This window comes from Hibiscus syriacus, unplaced genomic scaffold, assembly GCF_006381635.1.
Source record: "Hibiscus syriacus cultivar Baekdansim isolate YM2019G1 unplaced genomic scaffold, ASM638163v2 tig00006570_pilon, whole genome shotgun sequence".
NCBI classification, from domain to species: domain Eukaryota; kingdom Viridiplantae; phylum Streptophyta; class Magnoliopsida; order Malvales; family Malvaceae; genus Hibiscus; species Hibiscus syriacus.
The window spans coordinates 272,202-297,973 of NW_024062102.1; the positions used below are offsets into that span (position 1 = coordinate 272,202).

A 25,772-nucleotide genomic window follows, 5' to 3' on the forward strand; every position below is an offset into this window, starting at 1 on the left:
GCAGTAGTTTCTAAGACATACGCTGGTCCTTTGAATTTTTGCAGATTGTTTCTGTTTGTTTGGGTTAATATGTAAAGACGATCTCATCCTACTTTCATATAAGAACTTAGGGCTCACATTGGAACATGCTTGGTTGGGACCCTCTCAATACATTTTCCCTCTTCTACAGGAATTCAGTCATGAGTTCAACAGTGTCCATTATGCTGTGCCAAAATAATTCTTCCATTTCTCTGAAATATAACACATTTAAATGGTTTTTATCTATTAACCAAAAATAAATAAATGGTTCATGTCTAACCAGCTAGGCAACACAAAATGTCACCCTCTATTATCCTTAAATTTGAGATCTAATTTTTATATTTTAATTTAATTATTTTACATGGTTAATTTCTCTACTTTAATTATATTTATTTTTATAATATTATCCGTTAGTGCAAATAGTTAATATTATTAATTATTCTCGTTAAAATTTATGTTTACCTTTTCTATTAAAAACGTCTTTCCCACCATAAAAATAGGTCGATATGATATATTGGAGTATTATTTTTAAATTAGGTCAATATTTTAATTAATTTATTAAACATTATAACTATTTTAGATTAGTTAATAAAATAAAATAAATATGTGAATATGATGAATTTAAAGACCAAGTATTTTCCCTATTATAGTGTTCATGATTCGAGATAAAGAAATAAACCTTCCTAAGCTTAGCTCAATATTTTTTTCTAGTTAGGAGGCATCAAATCTGGTTTTTTCTTCCTGGTAAGAGGGGTATGGGAGCAGGGTGTAACGGACATAACGTCTCAGCTCAATCATTATGCAGTGCGACACTTGAACGAGACATCGATGTTATCACCAGAGGCATGGACTGCTTTGTTGTTGGAGGATTGGCATGTGCAAGTGCAACTACGAATCTAGTGGTGCACACTCATGCTTTCACAATGGCTCTAGAATTAGGGAAAGCGTAGTCAGATGTCAACGTACATGTGGCTTCCTTAATTTCTAAATTAAAGACCCACTTTGTCCATTTTGCGCCTACATCTACGTCAAGCTCGCCGGAAGTGAAATTCTAGTTGAAGCTCTGAGAATAGCTTGAGAGAAGAAAATCAGTAACCCGGAAAAGAGAATATACTGCAGGAACAGTACATTTCTGGCAACCACAATCCCTCTTTAAGAAGCAAGAAAAAAGATGTGCAAAATGAACAAAAAGACTTGGCATCTGCAACCAGCTATACCCGATACATATATCAGGTCAAAAATCTTTGTATGTACTGTTAGATTACATACAGAAAGAAAGACAGCAGCAGCATGTGCCCTTCCTAACATACAAAGGCAAAACAGCACAAACTAGGTGTGTATCAATAGCAACACTGTGAAAACACTACATCAAATAAAATCTTTGCTCCCCGATCCACATCCAAGCTAATAATATATATATCCTACAGAAACTAATACCCAAGTCCAACTTCAATTCTCTCTAACCAAAGCTTCAACTATTTCCTCCAAAGCGTCATTCCTTTGTATTTTTCTCCGTATGTCTCAATGCCCATCATTTGAAGGATCTCCACATCTACTGATGTGCTAGCGTATAGTTAGCTTTCTTCTAGTTGTATATTTTAACTGATTTCTCAAATGTGTGTCGGTTCTGCAATAATTACATCCGACATACAATTACAAGTGCTACACAGAGTATATATTAAGAAAAACGGCAATAAAATATACTAAAAAATGTAGGCATATGGGGAACAACTAAAGTCAAAATTATAGTACCTGATTTACGTAAGTCCTTTTGGGAGAGGTATCAGAATGCTCTAACCCGAGGTATTGCTCCCACGCACCATAAACATCTCTTCTCTGAAATGTATGCAAAATTAAATTAAAACAGCACTTTGCACAAAAATAGAAATTACATAAATATAGGTGTGATCAAATGTAACGACCGAAAGTGACGAAAAACATGATATACCTGAAAACGTTTGAACAAAACGTCAGAGTCCTGTAGATACTCTGGTCGACCCAATGACATAAATGCAAACTTCCACTGAACAAAGAGATGGGAAAGACATCAAGACAAGGGAGTCAAAATTTGTTTTCATGATCCCACACACACACATACACATAACGATCTGTACGAACATGAAAGGCATAAGTGCAAATGAGAATAAAAAAGCTAAATTTTTAAGTTCAGGGGAAAATGTAAAAGGAAAAAGGAATATCAAAGATGACTAAGATAAAAATGAACACACCTTGGAGAACTCTTCATCAGGAACCTCCAATTTCTTTTGTATCCTCAATTTAACTTCAGCCAGAGTTTCACCTTCATGAATGACCAAGAAAAAGGGCTCACCAAAATTTTGCACTTGCTGTTTAAGAAAAAAGCAAATCATTCCACCAAATATCATAAAAGTTGAAACAGATCATGAATATTTATCAATTCATTCATGAAGAATACCATCTGGTTCTGGGCAGTCTCTTTGCTAAAGTGGTAGACATGGATCAAACGATCATTTGGACCGAGATTCTTTTCTTCTTCTGGGATCTGAGATTTGATAAAAATGAAAAAGTTAGATTTATGGTGAGATACAGATTTTTAGAATGCCGTACTCCCTATATAAAAAACCAACTTTAGTGAACAGCACTTGTTCCACCATACATGTCACTTTTCTTCATCAATGGCAAGTATCCATTTTGAAATTCAAAACATTCCACTCAGTCTCACGCCATGCCAGATACACATACACACTCGAACATACATACAACTTTAGAGGTTTTTCCTTTAAATACGAGTAAGATGATTAAAAAAATGCTAGTTGCGTCTACTCAACCGCGCAAATATCTGCCTGGTACATGCTACAGGAAGGGCCAATCTTAAAAGTTTAAGTTGTGAACCACTACAAAAGCTATAACCCAATAATTTCAATAAAGAACGGTCCATCCCATCTATTTACTTCATCAGGAGGAAAAATGAAAACTTGCCTCTTCAGCACGCAATGTCCAATACTGATCATTGATGTTCTCAATTTTTTCACTGGGTGGAAAGATCTGGAAAAAAAAAGAAAAAAATGAGATGCTATAAAAATTAACACACAAGGCAAACATACTTTTCTTCAATCCCAATAGGATACTTAAAATTCAATTGTATAATATATTTTTATATACAACCTAAATTGCAACTTGGTATCAGATTTTAACCAATTTTAACCTTGTAGATCTTGTGATAGAAGACTTCAAGCAGTCTAAGCTCTGCATTAGGATGTGACAACTCAACCTGTTTCATAGTGCAGAACAGAAAAGTAAAGCTGTAACTCAGTATGAACTTCAAGTTGTAAGGGAAGATAAAGAAAAAATAATGCTGCCTCAGATGGGAGATTATGCATTAACGCAATATAAATAGAATCTTTCATATGACAAGGAAAATGTGAAGGTTCTGGCTGGTTCTCGAATGCATGTTCATACAATTGTTACTTTTACTCTGATAAGGAGAGTAGAAAATGAGTTTATCAAGAAGAGAAGACACATTCGTTGCAAAAACTGAGCTACATAAGCCAATCATCATTAATAACAATATCTATTTCTAGGCACCAGGTATTCAGAATATAAAATAGTAACCAAAACATACCTTTGTCTTAAGTTCATCAATCACATCCGCAATAGTGCTCTCTTTAGGCAATCTAATATTGTGAATTACCACCTGAAAATCATGTTGAAAATTGTTACCACAAAGGCCTGTCAACACTGAAAGATCGTAAAAGAAGAGGAAACTGGGGAGGAATAAATACAGACTCTATACTTACTTCATCCTTAGTAGCATGATGGAAAGCAACTTTCAAGTTTTTCAAACCTTGCAATTCTGGCAAAGGGATATCCAGAACTTCATAATACAAAATGTCAGAAGTCTGTATTAAGATACACAAAAATAATCAGTCGACATTATATTTTACATAAAAGGAAGAAACATAGCAAGATGTCAAACCCATATGCGCTACCTGGTTATAGTGGATCAACATTTCTGACAGATTCTCTACTCCTCGATATCTAATAGGCTGAGGCTTAGGTTGTTGAGAGTAGCAGTTGTGAGATGTGAGTCTGATTTTGGATGGATCATCCATACCAATTTTCTGAGCCACTCTTTCCACAACATCATCGTAAGTATGTACCTTCAACCTTGAACGTTATCGAAGAAACTGAGTGTAAGTATCTAACAACTGTAAGTAATAATTATAGTACTATCTGAAGAGTAGTTTGCATTATAAGTGCTTACAACTCCAGACAGAAATCATCTTCTTTTGGTCTCTCCATAGAGCGAAAATGAACAATCTAAGTAGCATCAATTCACAAAAACAACTTAATTAAGTTACAAGAATCCGAGCACAAATGGAATTAATAACAATAACACTAATAATTGGAATGCTTCGTAGAAGAGAAGAAAAAAAATTGTTACAATTCTCAGGCACAATCTAAATCCTTATGCGTTTCTTCAAAAATAAAAATGATGAAATCTTTAAGGGTAAACAGCTGGTTTAAATTAAATAGAAACAGCCATCAATTTGACAGACCTTTTTTTTCCCTTTTATAATCAACAATTAATTAACACCCTGAAAGAATGAAAGATCTTTAGAACCAAATATAGAAAATAGACACCTCCTTTCCTCTCTGGTGCTACATCTTTTACATACTGTTTTATAAAATTAATACCAGGTGGGAGATGTGGATTTCCATTGCTTCATAGAAAGGAGGACATCGGGTATGATATAAACACTTATCAGACACCCAGAATAAAATCAGTTAACAAAGAACTGAGAAATACCAATTAAATATTCAGCAAACCTCTACATATTAATAGTACCTGACGATTGTGCACATATTCCAGAAATGAAGGCACGTCTGGATACTGGGATGCTTCTTGACTTGCACTTGGAAGAGACTTCTGAAAGCATATAATATCCCCATCTTCTATCTGCAAGCAAAAACAGTATCACTGGCAATCTACATTGAAAAAAGGAACTATATTCAAAAGCAAAATATACCTGACTTAACCGGAAAGAACATCTTTTATCAAGATGCTCACACATCACACAAGGCTCAAACTTTATTTCCTAAAAATTGCAAAAATCAACAGGTAAGATAATCTGATTAAGAAAAACTACTGAAATGTGTATGCATTGCAGAAACACATTTGAGAAGTAACAAACCTCGTAAAGTTCAAGCTCTTCATCAGGAGCAAAGCCAGCCATTTGATTTAGCTTTGTTATATATTCTATTGGCTTACCAGAAAGTTTTACCAAAAGCCTTCCGGCATAACTGCAATGGAACAAAGTGCAATGTCATGAAGAATGAGGAAACATCAAATGCAGAAGATAAAGTGGAAAATGTAGATACCACAATTCTCCTTTCTCAGGGTCATAAAGCTTGAAGAAAAGCAGAATATCTTCCCTTGTTTTATCAGGTGGGGGAATAGGACGTAAATCCTGAAGTTATCCATAAAATGAGAAAAGAAATATGATAAGACAACAAAAAATTATTATCTGCAAACTTAAAACAATATCCAAAAAACAACATTACCTGTCCACGCTCAACTTCCAAGAACAGTTTCAGTTCTGCATTGTGTGTCTTATTAGACACCTCCTTCAACTGTCCAACCTAAAATAACCAAATACATGCCATTAACTCATAGGACCAATCAAAACCCGCAATAATAGGACAAACAGTGCTCCTCACCAAGTACTGCATCCCATAACAATGGTTCATCTTTGTTTAAATGAATGACACTAAGCAAAAAAAAATTCCAAACATTCCTACTATAAAGTATAAACTTCTCCAAATAATAGCTAATTATTTTTTTTTTGATAGGAATAGAAGGCCTCAATAAAACCCCCTTCGTGATTAACGGAACTTAAAAATAGCTCCTTAATCCACACAAGGAGGAAAAGAGTGCCCTAGGATTTCATTAAACTCAAATATAACAAAGTAATACAAACTAATCTAACTCAAGAGATACAAAACCAGAAAGAAACAACCCTTAACAGAACATAATTCAACCAATACCAGCCTTAGCTAGGACATCCGCCTCTATATTGGCTGTCCTACTAACCCAACTAATAAAACCTTCATAAACACTAAGCTTTTGAATAATGTCTTTAACAATTTGAACATAAACAACAGGACAAGAGACCACATCCTTAACCCAGCCAACTGCCACCTTACTATCACTCTCAATAATCAATCTATCTTTAAACCTATGACAAATAGATTCATAAAAATCTAAACCCTTTAGGATAGCCTTCAATTCCATTAAAGTTGGGGGCCCCGGACTAGCAGGCTCTTTGAAGGAGCCAAGAATCGAACCAGACATGTCTTTCAAAATACCACCTAAACCACTCCTCTTCCAATCACTCGAAGTAGCCGCATCCACATTAAGTTTAATAAAACCTTTTGGAGGAGGGGACCAAGGAAACATGGTTGAAATCCGATTAGAATGGGACGAGTGGGAATCCACTAAGGAAGGGTCAGCAATAAGATCATCCTTGGAAATAGTAATATGAGTTTCCTTAGCTAGAAACCATGAAGCGAGCCTGCACCTTGCTAGAAAGAAAATCTCTGCTCGATCAAGCTTCCCTCCTTCAAACACTATAAAATTCCTGGTCTTCCAAATTGTCCATAAAACAGCTCCAGGGATAAATGACCAGATAAGTGAGTTGGTCTTCAAGTAATTCCAAGCCAATAGGAATCTTTTAGCATCTGCATGAAAAACAGACTGAAAATTCCAATAGCCCAAGAATTTCATCCAAATTGGCCAAACAACCGAACAGGAAAAAAATAAATGCGATGAAGACTCTTCTTCTAGATTACAAAAAGAGCACAAAGTATCATTTATGCCCTGAACACCTCTCTTAACCAGAGCTGTCTTCACAGCCAACTTCTTTAAGATAACTTGCCAAAGAAAAGTCTCTACTCTTGGAGGCAACAGACCCCTCCAAACATTAGACTTCCAAAATTTAGCTTTCTCCGAATCGGGGGAACCCGAATAAGATAGATTGACACATGATTTCACAGTGAAAACCCCTTCTCCAGTCTCCTTCCAAAACAGTCCATCAACGACAACAGCAGAAATAGAAAAATCAGAGATAACAGCCATCAAATTCGCCCATTGCTCAAATTCCCAGTCATTCAACTCTCTCCTCAGCTGAACATTCCAAATCCAACCCCCTGAACTGAACTCCCCGAACTAAAATAATCTTCCTGCTTTATTCACTGCAATAGAAAATAGTCTAGGGAACAATACCATCAAAAGATGATCCATTGCCCAATTGTCTTGCCAAAACCAAATGTTCCTCCCATTGCCAATTTTATAGCTATATTTACCTCTGATACTACAGCCCAACGAATCAGCTTTATAATGATTACTCACCATATCTCTCCACATCTAAGAAAATTTAGGAGAAACTTTACTGTCGAACTGCATCAAGGAAGGGTCCAATTTATATTTGATGCAGAGCATTTCCCTCCAAACCGCCTCCCTCTCAATAGCAAACCTCCAAGCCCACTTTTCCAAAAGTGCCCTATTCACCACATTTAAATTAGGAACCCCCAAGCCTCCTTCAATTTTTGGTTTACAAACGTCGGACCAGCTTACCCAATGGATCTTCTTTTTCCCATCTCCACCACCCCATAAAAAATTTGACATAATAGAATTTAGAGTCTTGTAAACTGAAGCTGGAACCTTGAACATTGACAAAAAGTATATAGGGAGTGAGTTTAGAACTGATTTAATTAGAACTAGACTGCCTGCCAGTGACAGAGAGGAGCCTTTCCAGCCCGCTAACCTCTTATTAAAGCTTTGAACCACTGGATCCCATAGAATGTTGGAGTTCCTATGTGGACCTAGAGGGAGTCCAAAATATTCTGAGGGAAAAGAGCCCACTGAACATCCAATCATAACTGCCCAATCCTTAATTTCCTCTTCCTTTAAGTTCACCCCAAATAATTTACACTTCTTTAAATTCAGCTGAAGACCATAAATAATCTCAAACACTCGAAGCACCCTCTTTACATTCAAGATCTGTTTTTTCGACGCCCCACAGAACATAATAAGGTCGTCAGCAAATTGCAAATGAGTTAAATTAAAATTCCTCTCCTCTTTTCTAATGACCAAACCTGAAAAAAGCCCTCCTGAAACAGCCTTCAGTATTAATAGATTCAAGAGTTCCCCAACTATATTGAACAACAATGGAGACAAGGAACAACCCTGCCGAAGATCCCTCGCCATTGGAATTTCCTCGGTAGGGACCCTGTTCACCAAAACTGAAACAGTTGCTGATGTGATACATTTCGAAATCCAACCTATCCATCTAAAACCAAAGCCCATTTCCTTCATTATTCTGAACAAAATAGGCCAGTCAAGAGTATCATATGCCTTCTTGAAATCAGCCTTAAAAACACAACCTTTTAAACCATTCTTCCTCCAAAAGTCAATCCCTTCATTGGCTATAAGAGAACAGTCCAGGATTTGCCGACCGGGGATAAAAGCGAATTGACTTGGACTGATCAAATCTGAAATGCAACACCTAAATCTTCTTGACAGACATTTAGAGAGTATCTTATACAATCCACCAACTAGGCTTATAGGTCTAAAATCGTCCAGACCACCAATGTTTGAAATCTTAGGAATAAGAGTGATGAATGTGTGATTTACTCCATGTTCCCATTCCTTCCCCAAGTAAAAATTATGAAAGAATTTCATAATATCTACCTTAAGGACCTGCCAAAACCTCTTGAAAAATCCCAGATTAAAGCCATCAGGACCCGATGCTTTGTTACTACCACAAGAGTTCACAACATCCCAAACTTCCTCCTCAGAAAACTCTTGCTCTAAGAACTGATTCTGCTCCAAATAAATTCTGGGAAAATCCAGATTCAAATCATCAATTTCTAACGTAGTTCGTTCATTATAGATCTTAAAAAAATACTCTTTAACTATGGCCTTAATTGCAGTTGGATCTTCAACTGTTTCCCCTTTGAAATTTAAAGCAATTAGAGCATTCCTTTTATTCCTAATCGTAGCACAAGTATGGAAGTATTTAGTATTGTGATCCCCATCTACAATCCAATTAGTTCTCGAGTACTAAAACCAGATCTGCTCCTGAATCCTGTGAAGCTTCCACAATTCTGCTCTAAAATTTTTCAACTCTGTTAATACCTCACTGTCGACAACTCCTTGCTTCTGTTGAATATCATCCTCTATCAACGAAATTTTCTTCTCTAACTCGGAAATCAAAGCTCCTGGATACTTATCTCTGTTTCCAGACCACTTCTTAATTGCATGTTTGGTGTTCCTCATCAGACTAAAAATGCCTGCCTTCTTCTGACTATCCTTACCACTCTGAATAGAAGAAACAACCAGATCCTCAAAACCCTCCTCATCCATCAAATAATTGAATAATCTAAACGGTTTTCTACCCCAGTCCACTCCTTTATTCTCCAGAACTATAGCATTATGATCTAACAAAGATCTTGGTAGAGGAGACTGCAAAATGACCGGAAACAACTCTAGAAAGCGACAATCAACCAAAAAACGGTCCAATCTTACAAAAGTTGGATTCTCTTGGTTATTACACTAAGTGAACCTACCCCCATTCATAGGGAGATCAATCAAGCCCGTATGAAGAATGAACTCATTAAAGATCTCCATTGAACTCCTACTTTGACCCCTTCCCATTTTCTCATCTTCTTGTAAATAGACATTGAAATTCCCTCCCACACAAATGGGATAATTCTGTCCACTAAGAAAACTGCTTAATTCTTCAAAAAAACCAGATTTCTCCTCCTCCACTACTGGACCGTAAACATTGATGAAACCACACCTGGAATTATTACTCCGAAATTTACCGAAAGTAGCTATAAATCTCCTGCTAATAAACTGACTCTCCAGCTCAAAAACATTGTCATCCCAACAACACAACAGGTCCCCCGCTGATCCAACTGAAGGAAATTCCAAAATTCCTTTTAGCTTATTAATTCCACTTCTCCTAAAAAAAGACCTAAATTTCTCAGTCTTAGTTTCTTGCAGCCTAAGAAAAGTAGGATTAAAGTTGGTGACTAAATTCTGAACATCCCTCTTTTTTCCGTTTTTCCCCAAGCCCCTAACATTCCATGAACATATTACTAACTTTGTCATCTTCATAAAAGGAAATAGGTGCAGACACAACCCTCAATCAACCAAACCTTTATTAACCCCATTCACGCCTTTCTCTAAAGCTATGATTTTTTCCAAAAAGGCTTCTTTCCCTTCCTTAAAAGACACACCCAAAAGCTTGCTAACCTCCCAAGTTTCTACCGCTTCTTTCAATAGAATCGAAAAAGCTGAGGAGGATGCTGTATCAATGCTCACCTGGTCAAGGGCTTCTCGATACAGGATCCTTTTAGTTCTTCTCATCCTTCTGATCAACAAACCAGAATTGGACTTTAAGCAATCACCTTCTGAAAAGTAACCTTCAACTCCCTCTCTACGCTCCCACCCCCAGATCCATTGTCAAGATAAGGAAAAAGACTCTCATCAGCAATGTTCTCTGTTGATAAACATAGCTGATTTTTAGTACTGGAATCAACATCTAGCTCCCTCTGCTTAACTATGGTACCCCCTGTTTCAGACGAGATGTTCAACAAATCCCCATACCAGTATCTTCTTTCCCTCGACCTGTTGTATACCCTTTTGCAGCTGCTCAGACTTCTAGTTTCCAGCACATTACTCTCTGTTGTGAACTTTCTTCTAGAGCAATGTAACTGCCTCCCCCTTGAGTTGTTAGTTGAAACCAGTTCCATCGGTCTTAAATTTTCTTCGGGCTCTATTTCTGCACTAAATGACTTCTCTACAATTGGGCTCGTCTCCAATACATTGGACACTCCCCTGTTTTTTCCTGATAAACGAAGGTTTTCAACCAATTCCCCAAACTTATTAATTGTAAATGCTGGCCCAGAAATGAAACCCGAAAAGTATTTTGACCCAGACTGCCCAGAGTCTTCAAATTGGGCCTGAGATCCATCAGCCGAATAATTTTGACTTCTAATCCCCAAACCTGCATACTCACCAATTTTAAAATTCCCAATAGTCTGACTTTCTGACAGACCACATTTAATAACTTTCATATCTAAGGAAAGTCTTGCTAGCTGTCTGTCCTCACTAGCTCCTCCAGAAACACGAAACACTCCCTGGTCAATCCAATTGTCCACTGACAGACGATTTTTCCCTGCTGCGCAAGTCTCACCTTCCCCATAAACTGACAACAATCTGTCTTTATCCTTCTCAGACATACGCTCTTCAAAAAATATCTCGCCGGAATCCTCCACTGGAAAATTACTGAAAAACGAACTAGAATACTCACTAGCTGATCCAATCTTGATACTTACTTTGAATGATCTTCCATACGATCCAAGAGTAATCACCTCTGGAACATCAAAGGGACTTTCCACCTTCAATAAAATTCTTGCCATTGTGAGGTCTTCTCTTTTCCTTGTACTATCATGAATATCTACCACATTGCCCCATCTATCAGTCAACTTCTCGAAGAAGGGTTCATTCCAACATAACAAAGGAACCCCTTTTAATTCTGCTATGCAAAAGGTCATTGGTACCCCGGTTTCATTCAGTAAAGGTTCCACTCGCTCAAACCACTATTTTAAAACCTCTTCCTTTTTGCTCCATAACTCCAGTATCTCCTCATGAGATTTAAGAACTATCACACAAGAATTCCAGACATAGCCCCATCTAGCAATTTGAACATCATAGCCTTCTTTTAATAATGCATTCCGAATGAACTCAACTTGAAAAGAGTATTTGATAATCCTTGTTAACGACCTCTTCACCCAGTTGGCACTTTCTGATGGGATATGCATCTCAAATATATTTTTCTTGACATTCCTCCTCTGGATATCCTCAGACAATAGATCATTGTTCCCCCTTCTATTCCCATTAGACAACAGAGCATCCCTATAAGTTTTATCATCCCTTCTGCTTCTATTAATGTTTTCTCTTTCTCTTGATTTTGAAGATTCTGCATTAATCTGACCAGCAACCTTGTTTGAAGAAGAAAGCACCACCCTTGACCTTGAACGTTCATCCTTAAATCTGGAAGGACTAACTGAGATCTTCCTTCCATCAATCACAATCCCGTTAAATTCATCAACAGCCCTCTTCAGATCTTCCTATAAATTCAGCCTAAAAACATTTGAATCAACATCTATTTTTCCACTCCCGTGTAAAACACCAGCACCAGTCCTCTTAATAGATGTATCAGCAGGGAGAAGCAAAAGTTCAGGAAACATATACTACACAACAATGAGAAAGACTAGATCCAAAGCAGGAAGACGAACATATAACTACTTACTGGTTGAGCCTCCTCCTGGGGGGTTAATGGTCGATTTGGACGATATGTATGGTTCTGTCTCTTTGCCCAAATCCAGAAACGCTGATATTGCACTGGTATGCCAAACTCTTTCGCAAGTTCCTCCTGCAAATCCGCTCAGAAGTCAGAATTACACATTAAAGGAAAATGATAACATCACTAAGCCCATATCAACAAAATCAAAAGATGGAAATAAAGTCATTTGCTCATTAGGACAGAGTGGTAAAAATTAAGAAGGATGCTAAAGCAGACATACAGCACCACCATTCCCAAAAGATATATCAAAATAACTCAAATCTATGTTCTGAGATTTCAAAAACATTTCAGATACATGCCATTAGACAATCAGAAATACGTTATTACAAATTGATTCCAAAAGAATAGATAGCAATGTCATCACTCACCAACCACAGTAATTAGATAGATTTTATTGGATTGCATTTTAAATACAAGAAATGCACACAATAAATTAATAGTTATAAACGGTACCTTAAAATCATTGAAAGGTGTCTGCTTCTGAATACGGAAACTCTTAACTTTGTCATGATCCACAACATCAAAATATGTGTCCTTTCCAATCTGTTCTAGAAGATCTTCATCTCTTGCAACCTAAATGCATTAATGGCATACATAATGTGAGGATGAAAAGCAGAAGTAGCTTAAAAAGCCAAAACTTCGATTATACTAGATAGATAGAAAGATAGATAGATACCTTTACAATGGTATAAAGGTGAGCCTGTGCTTTATATTTCCTTTTGTCTTCTTCATCTTCCTGTTCTTTCTTTAACCTTATCTGAGAAATTAGAAATTAAATACATTACACTCGATCAAAAAAGTTAATGGAAGAAAGAGAATAAAGCAGCGATTTCACGTCAGTTACAAGTAAATGGAGATATTACCTTCAAGTGTTCAGCAATGTCCTTCTCATCAACATCGCAAATTATTTTGTCTTTATCACTTTCACGTATATAGACAAGCATGTAGGCATTTGAGTATTTTGTAAATTTGAAAGATGTGTTATTGAAGCCTGGATTGGTCTGTGGCAACCGTTGAATCAACAGATCAAGGCAACAAATTCAAATAAATTTACATAATGTACACAAATAGCCAGGTTTTTTAAAGTAGAACAAAGAAACATTACCTCTTCCTCACCACCATACTGCTCTTCCAATGCCCTCTTCATATCTTCTTTTGTTACCCGTTCATCATCAAACTTATACCTGAAAAAACAGAGAGAATAATAAATGGGTTTCCTCCAAAATGACTTATTTTCAATTTTAAAATTGGAAAGTACACAAAAGGCCAAAATATCTTCGGATGTGATTATATATAATATAATGAGATGCACAATGAAAAATAAAACTAACTCCAAAAGATGTATCATCAGAAGATAATACCAATTTGATCAACTGAGACGTTCTTGAGCTAAACACCACAAACCATTCATGTATATTAAACGTAAATCTCAAAAACAACATCAATTTCTCAAACAACTCTAGAGTATGATAATGTTTTTATTTCAATGTGCATGAAAAAGGAGCAATTTCATGTTAAACACGAAAATTAAAATACTAAAAGTAGCTGTAGAGGAAACATACTTCATGACAATCACATTATTCTTTAGGAACCTTCTTATAATTCATGAAAAAATAGAAACACGGAGAAGAACATGAGATTGTGATCAAATAAGTCAACCATCAATACAAGAAAGTTGCTCACCATTGGTCAGAAAGGGTCGGCCTGATAAAAGCATAGTAATGTCCACCATGTACTCCTCCACTATGAACTAAAACACTGTACGACAAAACAGGACATTGTTTTCTTTTCAGCAATGTAGTAAAGCTGGGAAACAACTTGTACAATGTACTACTACAAACTTGCCTTGGTTAGGGACATATCAAAAGTATTAGGAATGTGAATTACATAAAAATCTATGATCATACCTGTGAAGAGTGTAAAGGTTGCGAACACTCCTATCCGCATCAGGCGATAAATACTTCCCATTTTCTCTATCAAGATCAAGCTGAAGAGGAAACTCATAGCGGTCGTTTATCTACAAAAATGAAAGCGTTAATACAAATATACCATGCTTAACATGCATAATATTATTCACATAAAGAACACAACACGCGCACAGAAAACTAGTTTCATTCCCAATATTAAAAAGGACATAAAGGATGTTTATCACTCTGAATTCATCATTGGGAATCAGTCTACAAAAAGTGCTCGACAATTGTGGCATTGTTTGATTTCACGTGTAGAGAAGATTTGATCAATATTTTCAGAAACACCTCATAACATGTGTATTGAAGAAAGGGGAAATAAAAGACATGACAAGAAAAAAAAAAGTTCTATTAAAATCAGAGAATTAAAATTTGAATACAAAGATCATGTAGAAAACAGAGTCTCTGTTATTTCATTCTTATATTTTTCAATAGAACATATTACATCTTTATATACAAATTATGTCTCTAAACTAGGAAACTCTTAAGTTAGGAAAGATAGTGATCCTAGGAGAAGTAATCCCTTGAAATAAGGGATTGAAAAACAGAAAGAATAATTATAGAATCTCTTAACTTAAGGGTGTATATATGTTGTATATACCCAGTTTCAATGACAACTCATCGAACATCACTCGTGGAAGGGCTTTGGTGAAGATATCTGCCAATTGTTTCTTCGTCGGAATGTACTGCAGTTTTGCAACTCCATTGTTGACCTTCTCGTAAATAAAATGTTGTCTATCTCAATGTGCTTCGTTCTATCATGCTGCATTGGGTTTTTTGCTATACTCATAACTGATTGACTGTCAAATTCTTCTTGTCATCCAAGTCCAATTCTGTGAACAGCCTTTTAATCCACATTCCTTTACATATTCCAAGAGTCATTGCTCTAAACTCTGACTCAGCACTACTTCGAGAGACAATTGCTTGTTTCTTACTTCTCCAAGTCACCAAATTAACCCAAAAGTAGGCACAGTAGCCACTAACTGACCTTCTATCAATTAATTCACCTCCCCAGCTTGCATCGGTATAAACCTTCACTGTTCTGTCTTGATTTTTTCTAAATATAAGTCCAGCTCTTGGGGTAAACTTCAAGAAGCTTAGAATTCTATTAACAGCTTCCAAATGTTCTTCTCGAGGATCACTCATATGTTGGCTGACAATGCTCACTGAGTATGCAATATCAGGCCTGGTCAGTGAAAGGTAGATCAACTTCCCAACTAACCTTTGGTAGGTTTCCTTGTTTACTGGATTTCCAGTCCTTTCCATGCAAAACTTCAAGCCTGACTCCATTAGAGTTTCAACTGGTTTGCAGTCGAGCATCCCAATTTTTGCAAGAAAATCCAAAACATACTTACGTTGGTTTATGACTAGCCCTTCCTCGGACCTTGCGACTTCCATACCCAGGAAATACCTCATTCTCCCTAAATCCTTGGTTTCAAGCTCCTTTGCAAGATCCATCTTTAGTTTTTCTATTTCTTCTATATTATTGTCAGTTATAATCATATCATCTACATAGACAATTAGGAGGGTTATCCTACCACTCGGTGTAATTTTTCTGAATAGTGTGTGATCCGCTTAGCTTTGGTTGAAACCATTGTGTCATAGCCTTAGCAAATCGATCAAACTAAGCCCTGGGAGACTGTTTTAAGCCATATAAGGATTTATTGAGCTTCCACACAGTTTTCTTAGTGACCTTTCCTTCTAATCCGGGAGGACCTCCATGTATACCTCTTCGTCAAGGTTCCCATTCAGAAAAGCAATCTTTATGTCCAGTTGATGCAATTTCCAGTCCATGTTAACAGCTACTGATAACAATATTCTGATGGTATTCAATTTTGCAACCGGTGCAAAAGTCTCCTGGTAGTCAATGCCATAGGACTGAGAAAAACCTTTAGCGACCAGTCTTGCCTTGTATCTTTCCACACTCCCATCCGAATGATATTTGACTGTGAATATCCACCTGCATACAACAACTCTCTTCCCTTATGGCAAATCTGTCAAACTTCATGTCTTATTCTTTTGCAACGCTTTTATCTCCTCTTCCAAAACCTTTTTCCACTCAGGAGATTGAAATGCTTCTGTCACATTTCTTGAGATTTCCACACTGTTAATGCTGGCAGTGAAAGCCCTGAAATTAGACTGCAATTTCCCATATGCAACATACTTATTTATAGGATAAGCAGTGCATTTTCTTACCCCCTTCCTAATAGCAATAGGAAAGTCATCAAGATCAACAGCAATAGCCTATTGGGAACCATCATTACTTTCTGTTTCAGCTGCAATAGGATCTGAATCTGGTTCTTGGCAAATGCTAGGCTGACTGATTTCTTCAACATCTTTTTTCTTCTTGAGTAAACACTGAGTTGTTTCGGTTGGGGAGTTATGGTTTCAAGGTCATTGTTAGGTGCATTTTTTGTAGTGGTGGAAGGTGTTTTGCACGAACTAGAATGCTGAGATAAGGAGGAAGATAATTCATCAGAGTTATTTAGGTTATTCCCATCACCCTCACTAGGAATTGGGACAGTGCTAGCCGGATGTGAAGAGGCAGTAATAGGTAAAGAAATGATAGGCTGTAAAGAAATATTGGTTTGCACAGGCTGAAATTCCTTGTAACTCTCCCCTTGAATTTCTGTTCCTGAAAAATAATGTTGGTTTTCAAAAAATGTAACATCAAATGAGACATAGGTCTTTTTTGTGGAAGGTGAGTAACACCTGTAACCTTTCTGACTCGAAGAATAGCCCAAGAACACACTCTATGGACCTAGGATCTAATTTTCCTCTGTTGTGGATATGAACAAAGGTTGTACACCCAAACACCCGAGGAGAAAGACTTAAGTTTAAATGTTTAAAATAGGGAAAAAGATGAAACAAAACCTTAGTAGGAATTTTGAAACCAAGGTCTTACTTGGCATTCTATTGATGAGATAAGTGGTTTGTGTCTTTTATAGATGATTACTCTACGACAACATGGGTATTCTTAATGAGAGAAAAGTCTGAGGTTGAGTCTCTCTTTAAAAGTTTTTATCAAAAAGTTGAAACCCAATTTGACACAAAAATCAAAATTCTAAAGAGAGGCAATGGGAGTGAGTATTTGAATAAAACTCTTGGGTATTTCTTTAAGGAAAAAGTCATTGTCCACCTTACTTTTTGTGTCAACACACCTCAACAAAACGGGGTAACAAAAAGGTTTCTTACAATGTTCACACCAGAGGTGATTTTTCCTCTGCTGGTTCCTAGAGTTGGAACTGGTGACAAGTGGTGAAGCATATGTTCGTTGAACTGGTGGCACCATCAGAGATCTTCGGTTTTCCTCCCTCCGAATTTTTGAAAGTGAGAGTGGAATCTGAAATCTAAAAATCAGATTGAGAGTCTTGTCTGGGAAGTGATTTCGCATGCTGAGGGATCCAGATTAGCAGTGGAAAAAAATATAGTTGAACAAGAATTGATTTAAAGAGAATCGAAAATTGGATTGATCGCTCTAACTTGATACCATGTAGAAAACAGAGTAAGTCTCTGCTATTTCATTCTTATATTTTTCAGTAGGACATATTACATCTTTATATACAAATTGTCTCTAAACTAGGAAACTCTAAGTTAGAAAAGATACTAATCCTAAGAGAAGTAATCCCTTGAAATAAGGGATTGAAAAACAAAAAGGATAATTATAGAATCTCTTAACTTAAGGGATGGAACATCTCATTTCTATAATTCCTACAACCTTACACTTACATAACCTACACTCCCCCTCAAACTGGTGTATATATGTTGTATATACCCAGTTTGAATGACAGCTCATCGAAAGTAACTCGTGGAAGGGCTTTGGTGAAGATATCTGCCAGCTGTTTCTTCATCGGAATGTACTGCAGTTTTGCAACTCCATTGTTGACCTTCTCGTAAATAAAATGTCTGTCTATCTCAATGTGTTTCGTTCTATCATGCTGCACTGGGTTTTTTTCTATACTCATAGCTGACTGACTGTCACTAAAAATCTCAAAATTATTCTTGTCATTTAAGTCCAATTCTGTGAGCAGACTTTTAATCCACATTCTTTTACATATTCCGAGAGCCATTGCTCTAAACTCTGACTCAACACTACTTCAAGAGACATTGCTTGCTTCTTACTTCTCTAAGTCACCAAATTACCCCAAAAGTAGGTACAGTAGCCACTAACTGACCTTCAATCAATTAATTCACCTCCCCAGCTTGCATCCATATAAACCTTCATTGTTTTGTCTTGATTTTTTCTACATATAAGTCTAGCTCCTGGGGTAAACTTCAAGAAGCTTAGAATTCTGTTAACAGCTTCCAAATGTTCTTCTCGAGGATCACTCATATATTGGCTGACAATGCTCACTGAGTATGCAATATCAGGCCTAGTCAGTGAAAGGTAGATCAACTTCCCAACTAACCTTTGGTAGGTTTCCTTGTTTACTGGACTTCCAGTCCTTTCCATGCAAAACTTCAAGCCTGGCTCCATTGGAGTTTAAACTGGTTTGCAGTCGAGCATCCTAGTTTCTGCAAGAAGATCCAAAACATACTTACGCTAGTTTATGACCAGCCCTTCCTCGAACCTTGCGACTTCCATACCCAGGAAATACCTCATTCTCCCTAAATCCTTGGTTTCAAAATCCTTTGCAATATCCATCTTTAGCTTTTCTATTTCTTCTATATTATTGTCAGATATAATCATATCATCTACATAGACAATTAGGAGGTTATCTTACCACTCGGTGTAATTTTTCTGAATAGTGTGTGATCCGCTTGGCTTTGTTTGAAACCATTCTGTGTCATAGCCTTAGCAAATCGATCAAACCAAGCCCTGGGAAACTGTTTTAAGCCAATAAGGATTTATTGAGCTTGCACACATTTTTCTTAGTGACCTTTCCTTCTAATCCGGGGGGACCTCCATGTATACCTCTTCAAGGTTCCCATTCAAAAAAGCATTCTTTATGTCCAGCTAATGCAATTTCCAATCCATGTTAACAGCTACTGATAACAATATTCTGATGGTATTCAATTTTGCAACCGGTGCAAAAGTCTCCTGGTAGTTAAGGCCATAGGACTGAGAAAAACCTTTAGCAACCAGTCTTGCCTTGTATCTTTCCACACTCCCATCTGAATGATATTTGACTGTGAATATCCACCTGCATCCAACAGCTCTCTTTCCTTCTGGCAAATCTGTCAAACTCCATGTCTTATTCTTTTGCAACGCTTTTATCTCCTCTTCCACAGCCTTTTTCCACTCAAGAGATTGAAATGCTTCTGTCACATTTCTTGGGATTTCCACACTGTTAATGCTAGCAATGAAGTCCCTGAAATTATATTGTAATTTCCCATATGCAACTTATTTATGGGATAAGCAGTGCATTTTCTTATCCCCTTCCTAATAGCAATAGGAAAGTCATCAAGATCAACAGTAGTAGCCTCTTGGGAACCATCATTACCTTTTGTTTCAGCTGCAATAGGATCTGAATATGGTTCTTGGCAAATGCTAGGCTGATTGATTTCTTCAGCAACATCTTTCTTTCTTCTTGAGTAAACACTGAGTTGCTTCGGTTGGGGAGTTATGGTTTCAAAGTCTTTGTTAGGTGCATTTTTTGTAGTGGTGGAAGGTGTTTTGCACGAACTAGAGTGCTAAGATAAGGAGGAAGATAATTCATCAGAGTTATTTAGGTTATTCCTATCACCCTCACTAGGAATTGGTACAGTGCTAGCCGACTGTGGAGAGACAGTAATAGGTAAAGGATAGGCTGTAAAGAAATATTGGTTTGAACAGGCTGAAATTCCTTGTAACTCTTCCCTTGAATTTTTGTTTCTGAAAAATAAGGTTGGTTTTCAAAAAATGTAACATCAAAGGAGACAGGTCTTTTTTGTGGAAGGTGAGTAACACTTGTAACCCTTTTGACTCGAAGAATAGCCCAAGAACACACACTTTATGGACCTAGGATCTAATTTTCCTCTGTTGTGGATATGAACAAAGGTTGTACACCCAAACACCCGAGGAGAAAGACTTAAGTTTAAATGTTTAAAATGGGGAAAAAGCTGAAACAGAACCTTAGTAGGAATTTTGAAACCATGGTCTTACTTGGCATTCTATTGATGAGATAAGTGGTTTGTGTCTTTTATAGATGATTACTCTACGACAACATGGGTATTCTTAATGAGAGAAAAGTCTGAGGTTGAGTCTCTATTTAAAAGTTTTTATCAAAAAGTTGAAACCCAATTTGACACAAAAATCAAAATTCTAAGGAGAGACAATGAGAGTGAGTATTTGAATAAAACTCTTGGGTATTTCTTTAAGGAAAAAGGCATTGTTCACCTTACTTCTTGTGTCAACACACCTCAACAAAACGGGGTAGCAGAAAGGTTTCTTACAATGTTCACACCAGAGGTGATTTTTCCTCTGCTGGTTCGTAGAGTTGGAACTGGTGACAAGTGGTGAAGCATATGTTCGCTGAACTGGTGGCACCATCAGAGATCTTCGGGTTTTCCTCCCTCCGAATTTTTGAAAGTGAAAGAGTGGAATCTAAAATCTGAAAATCAAATTGAAAGGGGTTGGTATGGGAAGTGATTTCGGATGCTGAGGGATCCGGATTAGGAGTGGAATAAAAATATAGTTGAACAGAAATTGATTTAAAGAGAATCGAAAATTGGATTGATTGATCGCTCTAACTTGATACCATGTAGAATACAGAGTAAGTCTTTGTTATTTCATTCTTATATTTTTCAGTAGGACATATTACATCTTTATATACAAATTATATCTCTAAACTAGGAAACTCTAAGGGGCTGTTTGTTTACTTCAGAATGATTAAGCGTTGAATGATTCAAATGTTGAATGATTCAGAGACTCTAAATGAATTAGTTCTGAATGAATTAGCTCTGAATGTGACATGCTGTTTGATAATGGCCCTGAATCATTCAGAATATACTTCTGTGCTAAATCATTCAGCACTGTTTTGCTGAATCAGTCAGCACTGAATCATTCAGAGGTGCGAGACAAACGCGCTGAATGGTGAACGGCTCAACATTCAGAGTTGAATGGTTCCATTAAGAGGTAAACAAACAACCCCTAAATTAGAAAAGATATTAATCCTAAGAGATGTAATCCCTTGAAATAAAGGATTGAAAAACAGAAAGAATAATTACATAATCTCTTAACTTAAGGGATGGAACAGCTCATTTATATGATTCCTACAACCTTACACTTACACTTACATAACCTACATATCAACTATGTGTAGCAGGGAAAGTAATCAGTATAAGTATTTTTCTAGCATATCACATTACATACTCCAAAACCTTGAAATTAAAATTACATATGTATACAATGCAAGTACCAAATGCAACCCAACTATACAACTCCTTCAGAAGTAAACTGATTTCCAGCACTGACCTTTACCATTGTATCCCGCATAAAATCATATTCAAACCGCTTTAGCTGAAGCTGAAGTACAGGGGGAAAGTCGATAAATAAGACACCTTTCTTTGCATCCTGAAATGAGCAACGGATTTAGCACACAATTACTAAAAGCCATTGGAACTTAAACTCATCTGATTACCAAGTTTATGCCGGCAGAATATGGCTTAAGTTGATTTTGATGGGTTCAATCCATATTTCAAACCCCCATAAATAGAAATTATTCCGGTAAAGTCTAAATAAAGAATAAATTGTCAAACATAGCCTTGTTTAAGCATTATTCTGACAAAAAATGGTCAATCATTGATACAAAATTTCAAACCCAGTTCTCACCACCTCAAGGGGGAAAAAATAACCTGTAACCCATGCTCTTCGGCATGATATTTGTTGTCACCCTCAAGGCGCTCAACTTCAACATATTTGTCAAAAGAAGCATAAACATCCCGACAACCTTTGACATCAAGCTGAAGGTCTGCCACCAAATACGCACACTTAATGTTTCTTTTAAGGGATAAATTCAATATTCCAAACTTATATTGTTATAAATATCAGTAAGAAATAAATACCATAAAATGATTCCTTTCTTGTAGACTTGTAATCCACATTGATGCATTCAATATAATTCATATGATGACCCTCAAACAACTTTTGTATGGTCCCCTCTACAACAGTTCCCTGAAAAGGGAAAAAGGGAACAACTGATAACATGATTTGAGATGCAAAAACTAAGAATATTTTTTTCTTTTTTAAAAGGTGGGTACCTTCATTTTATCTTCAAGCTTTTCACACAAGACTCTATTGAGTTCTTGTACATCATGTTGCATGAATGAATCATATGTATCCCATCCAAAAGATTTGGTCAAATCCTTCGTTGCGACGCTAGTGTCATTATATTGAAGCTTATAAAATAAACTCTGAAGAGCCAAAGGAATACTTCCTATAGGCATGTCATTTTCAGTCGTTGGCATGTGGTACACAGCCTGAAATAAAACATTGAAAATTACATGTTTCACTCCTATTAAACTAAGAGCATAAGAATAATCCAAATTGATTGAAAAAAATAAGACCTCCACCTTTCTGAAGTATGGTATATGGTATAGAGTCTGTAGAAGCGAGTTCATATAACAAGTTGCTCCTTGGTTCTTAAGTCCAACATAACCAGTCTCTTTCTTTGAGTCATATGACCAGTAATCCAGTATCTTACGGACAACAACCTCGGCTTCAATAACAACAGTGTCATTCACAATATACCCTTTACTAGGGTCATAAAGATCACTGAGAGGCATAAATGATGTGAAACCCCAATCACTCTCTCTTGCATTGAACTGGTGTTGAGTGTCTGCAAATGAAAGTCAAAAGCAAGGAACTAGCTAAGTTTTGGATGAACTGTAATATTTAATTAGGAACAAGAAAAAATCTTCAATACCGAAAAGGTTCCTTTCTTCTAGCCATAAATCAACTATCTCTACTAAACACCCAAGTTCTTGCAATAAACATAACAAAAATGATCTGACCAACAGAGGGCAGCATCTAATCACCTTATTGTGGAACAAATTATCATTTTCAGAAAACACTGGAACAATATAACTTATAATCTTTTCATAATAATTATGTTCATAAAATTTAGTTATACACAGGCATATTTTTTCCAGTTCTACATATTATTTGGTCTCGATAAAATAGGAATGACAAGAATCAGTTGGCCATTCAAAACCCAAATGGAATATAATATGATCGTGTCAACCTATACTAAAACAGAAAAAACATGACCCAAAATAGAATATGAGCAAAAAAAATGGCAAACGTATTATTAAAAGTCGCTGAAACTCAACTCCAAAGTAAATAACCTTGAAAATAGAATGAATAAAAATATAAAATAGCACAGCATTACGTAAAAGATCTTGTTATCAATCTATTTGGACGAGACTGCTTGTACGAGAAATAAGGGAAAAGGGCATAAATAAATACAGTTATATCCTGCTAGTAAATCAAAAATTACTTCAGCATAAGGTTGTATTATATGGATAGAATGTCAAAACATAATCTATTGAGAAATAAGAAAGTTTTAGAACCACTGAATTGTCATTATCATCAGAAAGAATACCGTAATATTTAGAGAAATAAGTCAGTTTTGATTACCATGAACTTTTATTTTGCATGAAAACCATATAATTTTGGAATGTTATATTTTTACAGCAGATTCTCCTAAACATTCTATTTCCTTTCAACTTTCAAGTCAAGTCTTCTCAAAATCCATGTGAAATATATAAATGAATGAACCAAATCATGAATCTCCTCTAGTTGTTCCTAAGCCCCAACTAGGAAAAGGTATAGCTGTAACATAAATAAGTCTACAGTCTGAACCATCACCTACTGTGACAAAGCTAAAACTTGAACGCTACATAAGAGAGACAAAATTGAACATTGAGGAAGTGTAGGATTTGAAATAAAGGCCGCTATCATAAATTATTACTTAATATAAAACACCAAACCTAAAATAAGTTAGAATATACCCTTTCTAATCGAATATTTGTAATGAACTTGATTGACCACTGCCAAGCTAAACTGAGCATATCTACTCCAACCATATGCCAATGTAGAAGAATCAGCAACATCGAGGTACATTGACAAATGATCCACATTGTTTCCCTTTGGAAAAATTAGTACCCGCCTGAACAGAAGAATCGACGCATCATCCAAAAATCAACCACATGACAGATTGAACCAGACCAATCAAACATATTCCAATAACAACAACAAAGAAATTCCCACTTTACCATTTATAGCCACCAACAACAAATATATCTGAATAGTGCTTCTTGGTGTTGAGCCTAGAAAATTTGTCAATTGTCCAAGTGAATTTCATTGATTGAGGTTCCTCCACTTGCTGATTCTCAGCTGTACTAGCCGGCTCACCTTGAGCAACTAAAATTAGGCAAAACCAAAAAATAAAAAAAAATGTATATAATAACAAAACCCTAACAACCTAGCTAATCAAATTATCAGTCCATTATCACACCATAATTACAACCCAACTTTGGACCAACTTAAGCTTGTCCACAAAATAATGTCTATTAGAGTATTTTAAAGGAATAAAAACACAAACCTTCCATTGGCTGAGGTCCTTCGACAACATCCGAATGCGGCACGAGCATCTCCTCGTCTTCTTGCTGTTCCAAAATCCAAAATTCCAAAATATAAAAGCTCCAATCAACCAAAATGTAACTTAAATCTCACAATCAAAACCTAGCCCTAACTCTCTCAACAAAACCCTAATTATTACACCCTCAGTGCACGAAGAAAAACACAATCAATTCCACGAAATCCACGTCCATTTATTAACTTGTCAAATTAAGAAAAGAGAAAAGAAAAGTTCTAAAAAATCATTTCAGCACTGCCACCAAGAACAAAAAATCAAATAAAAATACTAAAGTATGTATTGAAAGTCAATAAAGGGGAGAATGGTATGTACATCAACCGGCGGAGTAGTCATCGAAGTCATGAGTGGAACGAGATGTGGACCGTCCGATCATAAAACGGAGGAACTAAAGAGAAAAATCAAATAAATTTGGAAAGGGAATTTTGAGGAAGGGAATAAACAGAGCAAAAGTAGAACGAACTGGTGTTAAGTAAACCAAAATGCCATTACAGTGGAAGGGTTAAGATTGACATTTTATTATTCATTGAAAAAGGTGTTTTCGGAAAATGTAAAAATGAAATAGTAACAAACAAATCGGAAAAAGACACGTGGAAAACGAGTTGGAAGTTCTGCGATGAGAGGTGGTGAAGTCAAAATTTAATATCTAGTTTAGCCCTCCCTGGTATTGAAACATCAAATTGATATTTTAATTATAAAAAAAAATCTTTAATTTACTTTATTATTTTTATTTTTATTTTGAAAAATTAAAATTAAAGAAAATAGAAAAAATTATGAATATTTAAAAAGTAATT

The 25,772-nt window shown here is 36.2% G+C and overlaps 1 protein-coding gene across 1 annotated transcript; it reads right to left on the minus strand.

Moving 5' to 3' along the window:
• Positions 1-1,370: 1,370 nt before the first annotated feature.
• LOC120200805 (ubiquitin carboxyl-terminal hydrolase 12) lies at positions 1,371-25,455 on the minus strand. Its single transcript, XM_039201556.1, has 32 exons — positions 25,294-25,455; positions 24,928-24,991; positions 24,599-24,746; positions 24,335-24,492; positions 22,895-23,160; positions 22,583-22,801; positions 22,388-22,496; positions 22,178-22,293; positions 21,798-21,896; positions 14,342-14,451; positions 14,118-14,192; positions 13,540-13,618; positions 13,298-13,435; positions 13,111-13,191; positions 12,888-13,007; positions 12,381-12,503; positions 5,563-5,640; positions 5,380-5,468; positions 5,193-5,301; positions 5,028-5,096; positions 4,847-4,957; positions 4,262-4,317; positions 3,987-4,164; positions 3,795-3,896; positions 3,620-3,691; positions 3,203-3,268; positions 2,977-3,042; positions 2,453-2,539; positions 2,247-2,363; positions 1,967-2,041; positions 1,771-1,854; positions 1,371-1,645 (listed from the first exon to the last, which is right to left on the minus strand). The coding sequence occupies exons 1-32, from the start codon at positions 25,321-25,323 to the stop codon at positions 1,604-1,606; spliced, it is 3,336 nt and encodes a 1,111-aa protein (XP_039057487.1). The 5' UTR covers positions 25,324-25,455; the 3' UTR covers positions 1,371-1,603.
• Positions 25,456-25,772: the final 317 nt, after the last annotated feature.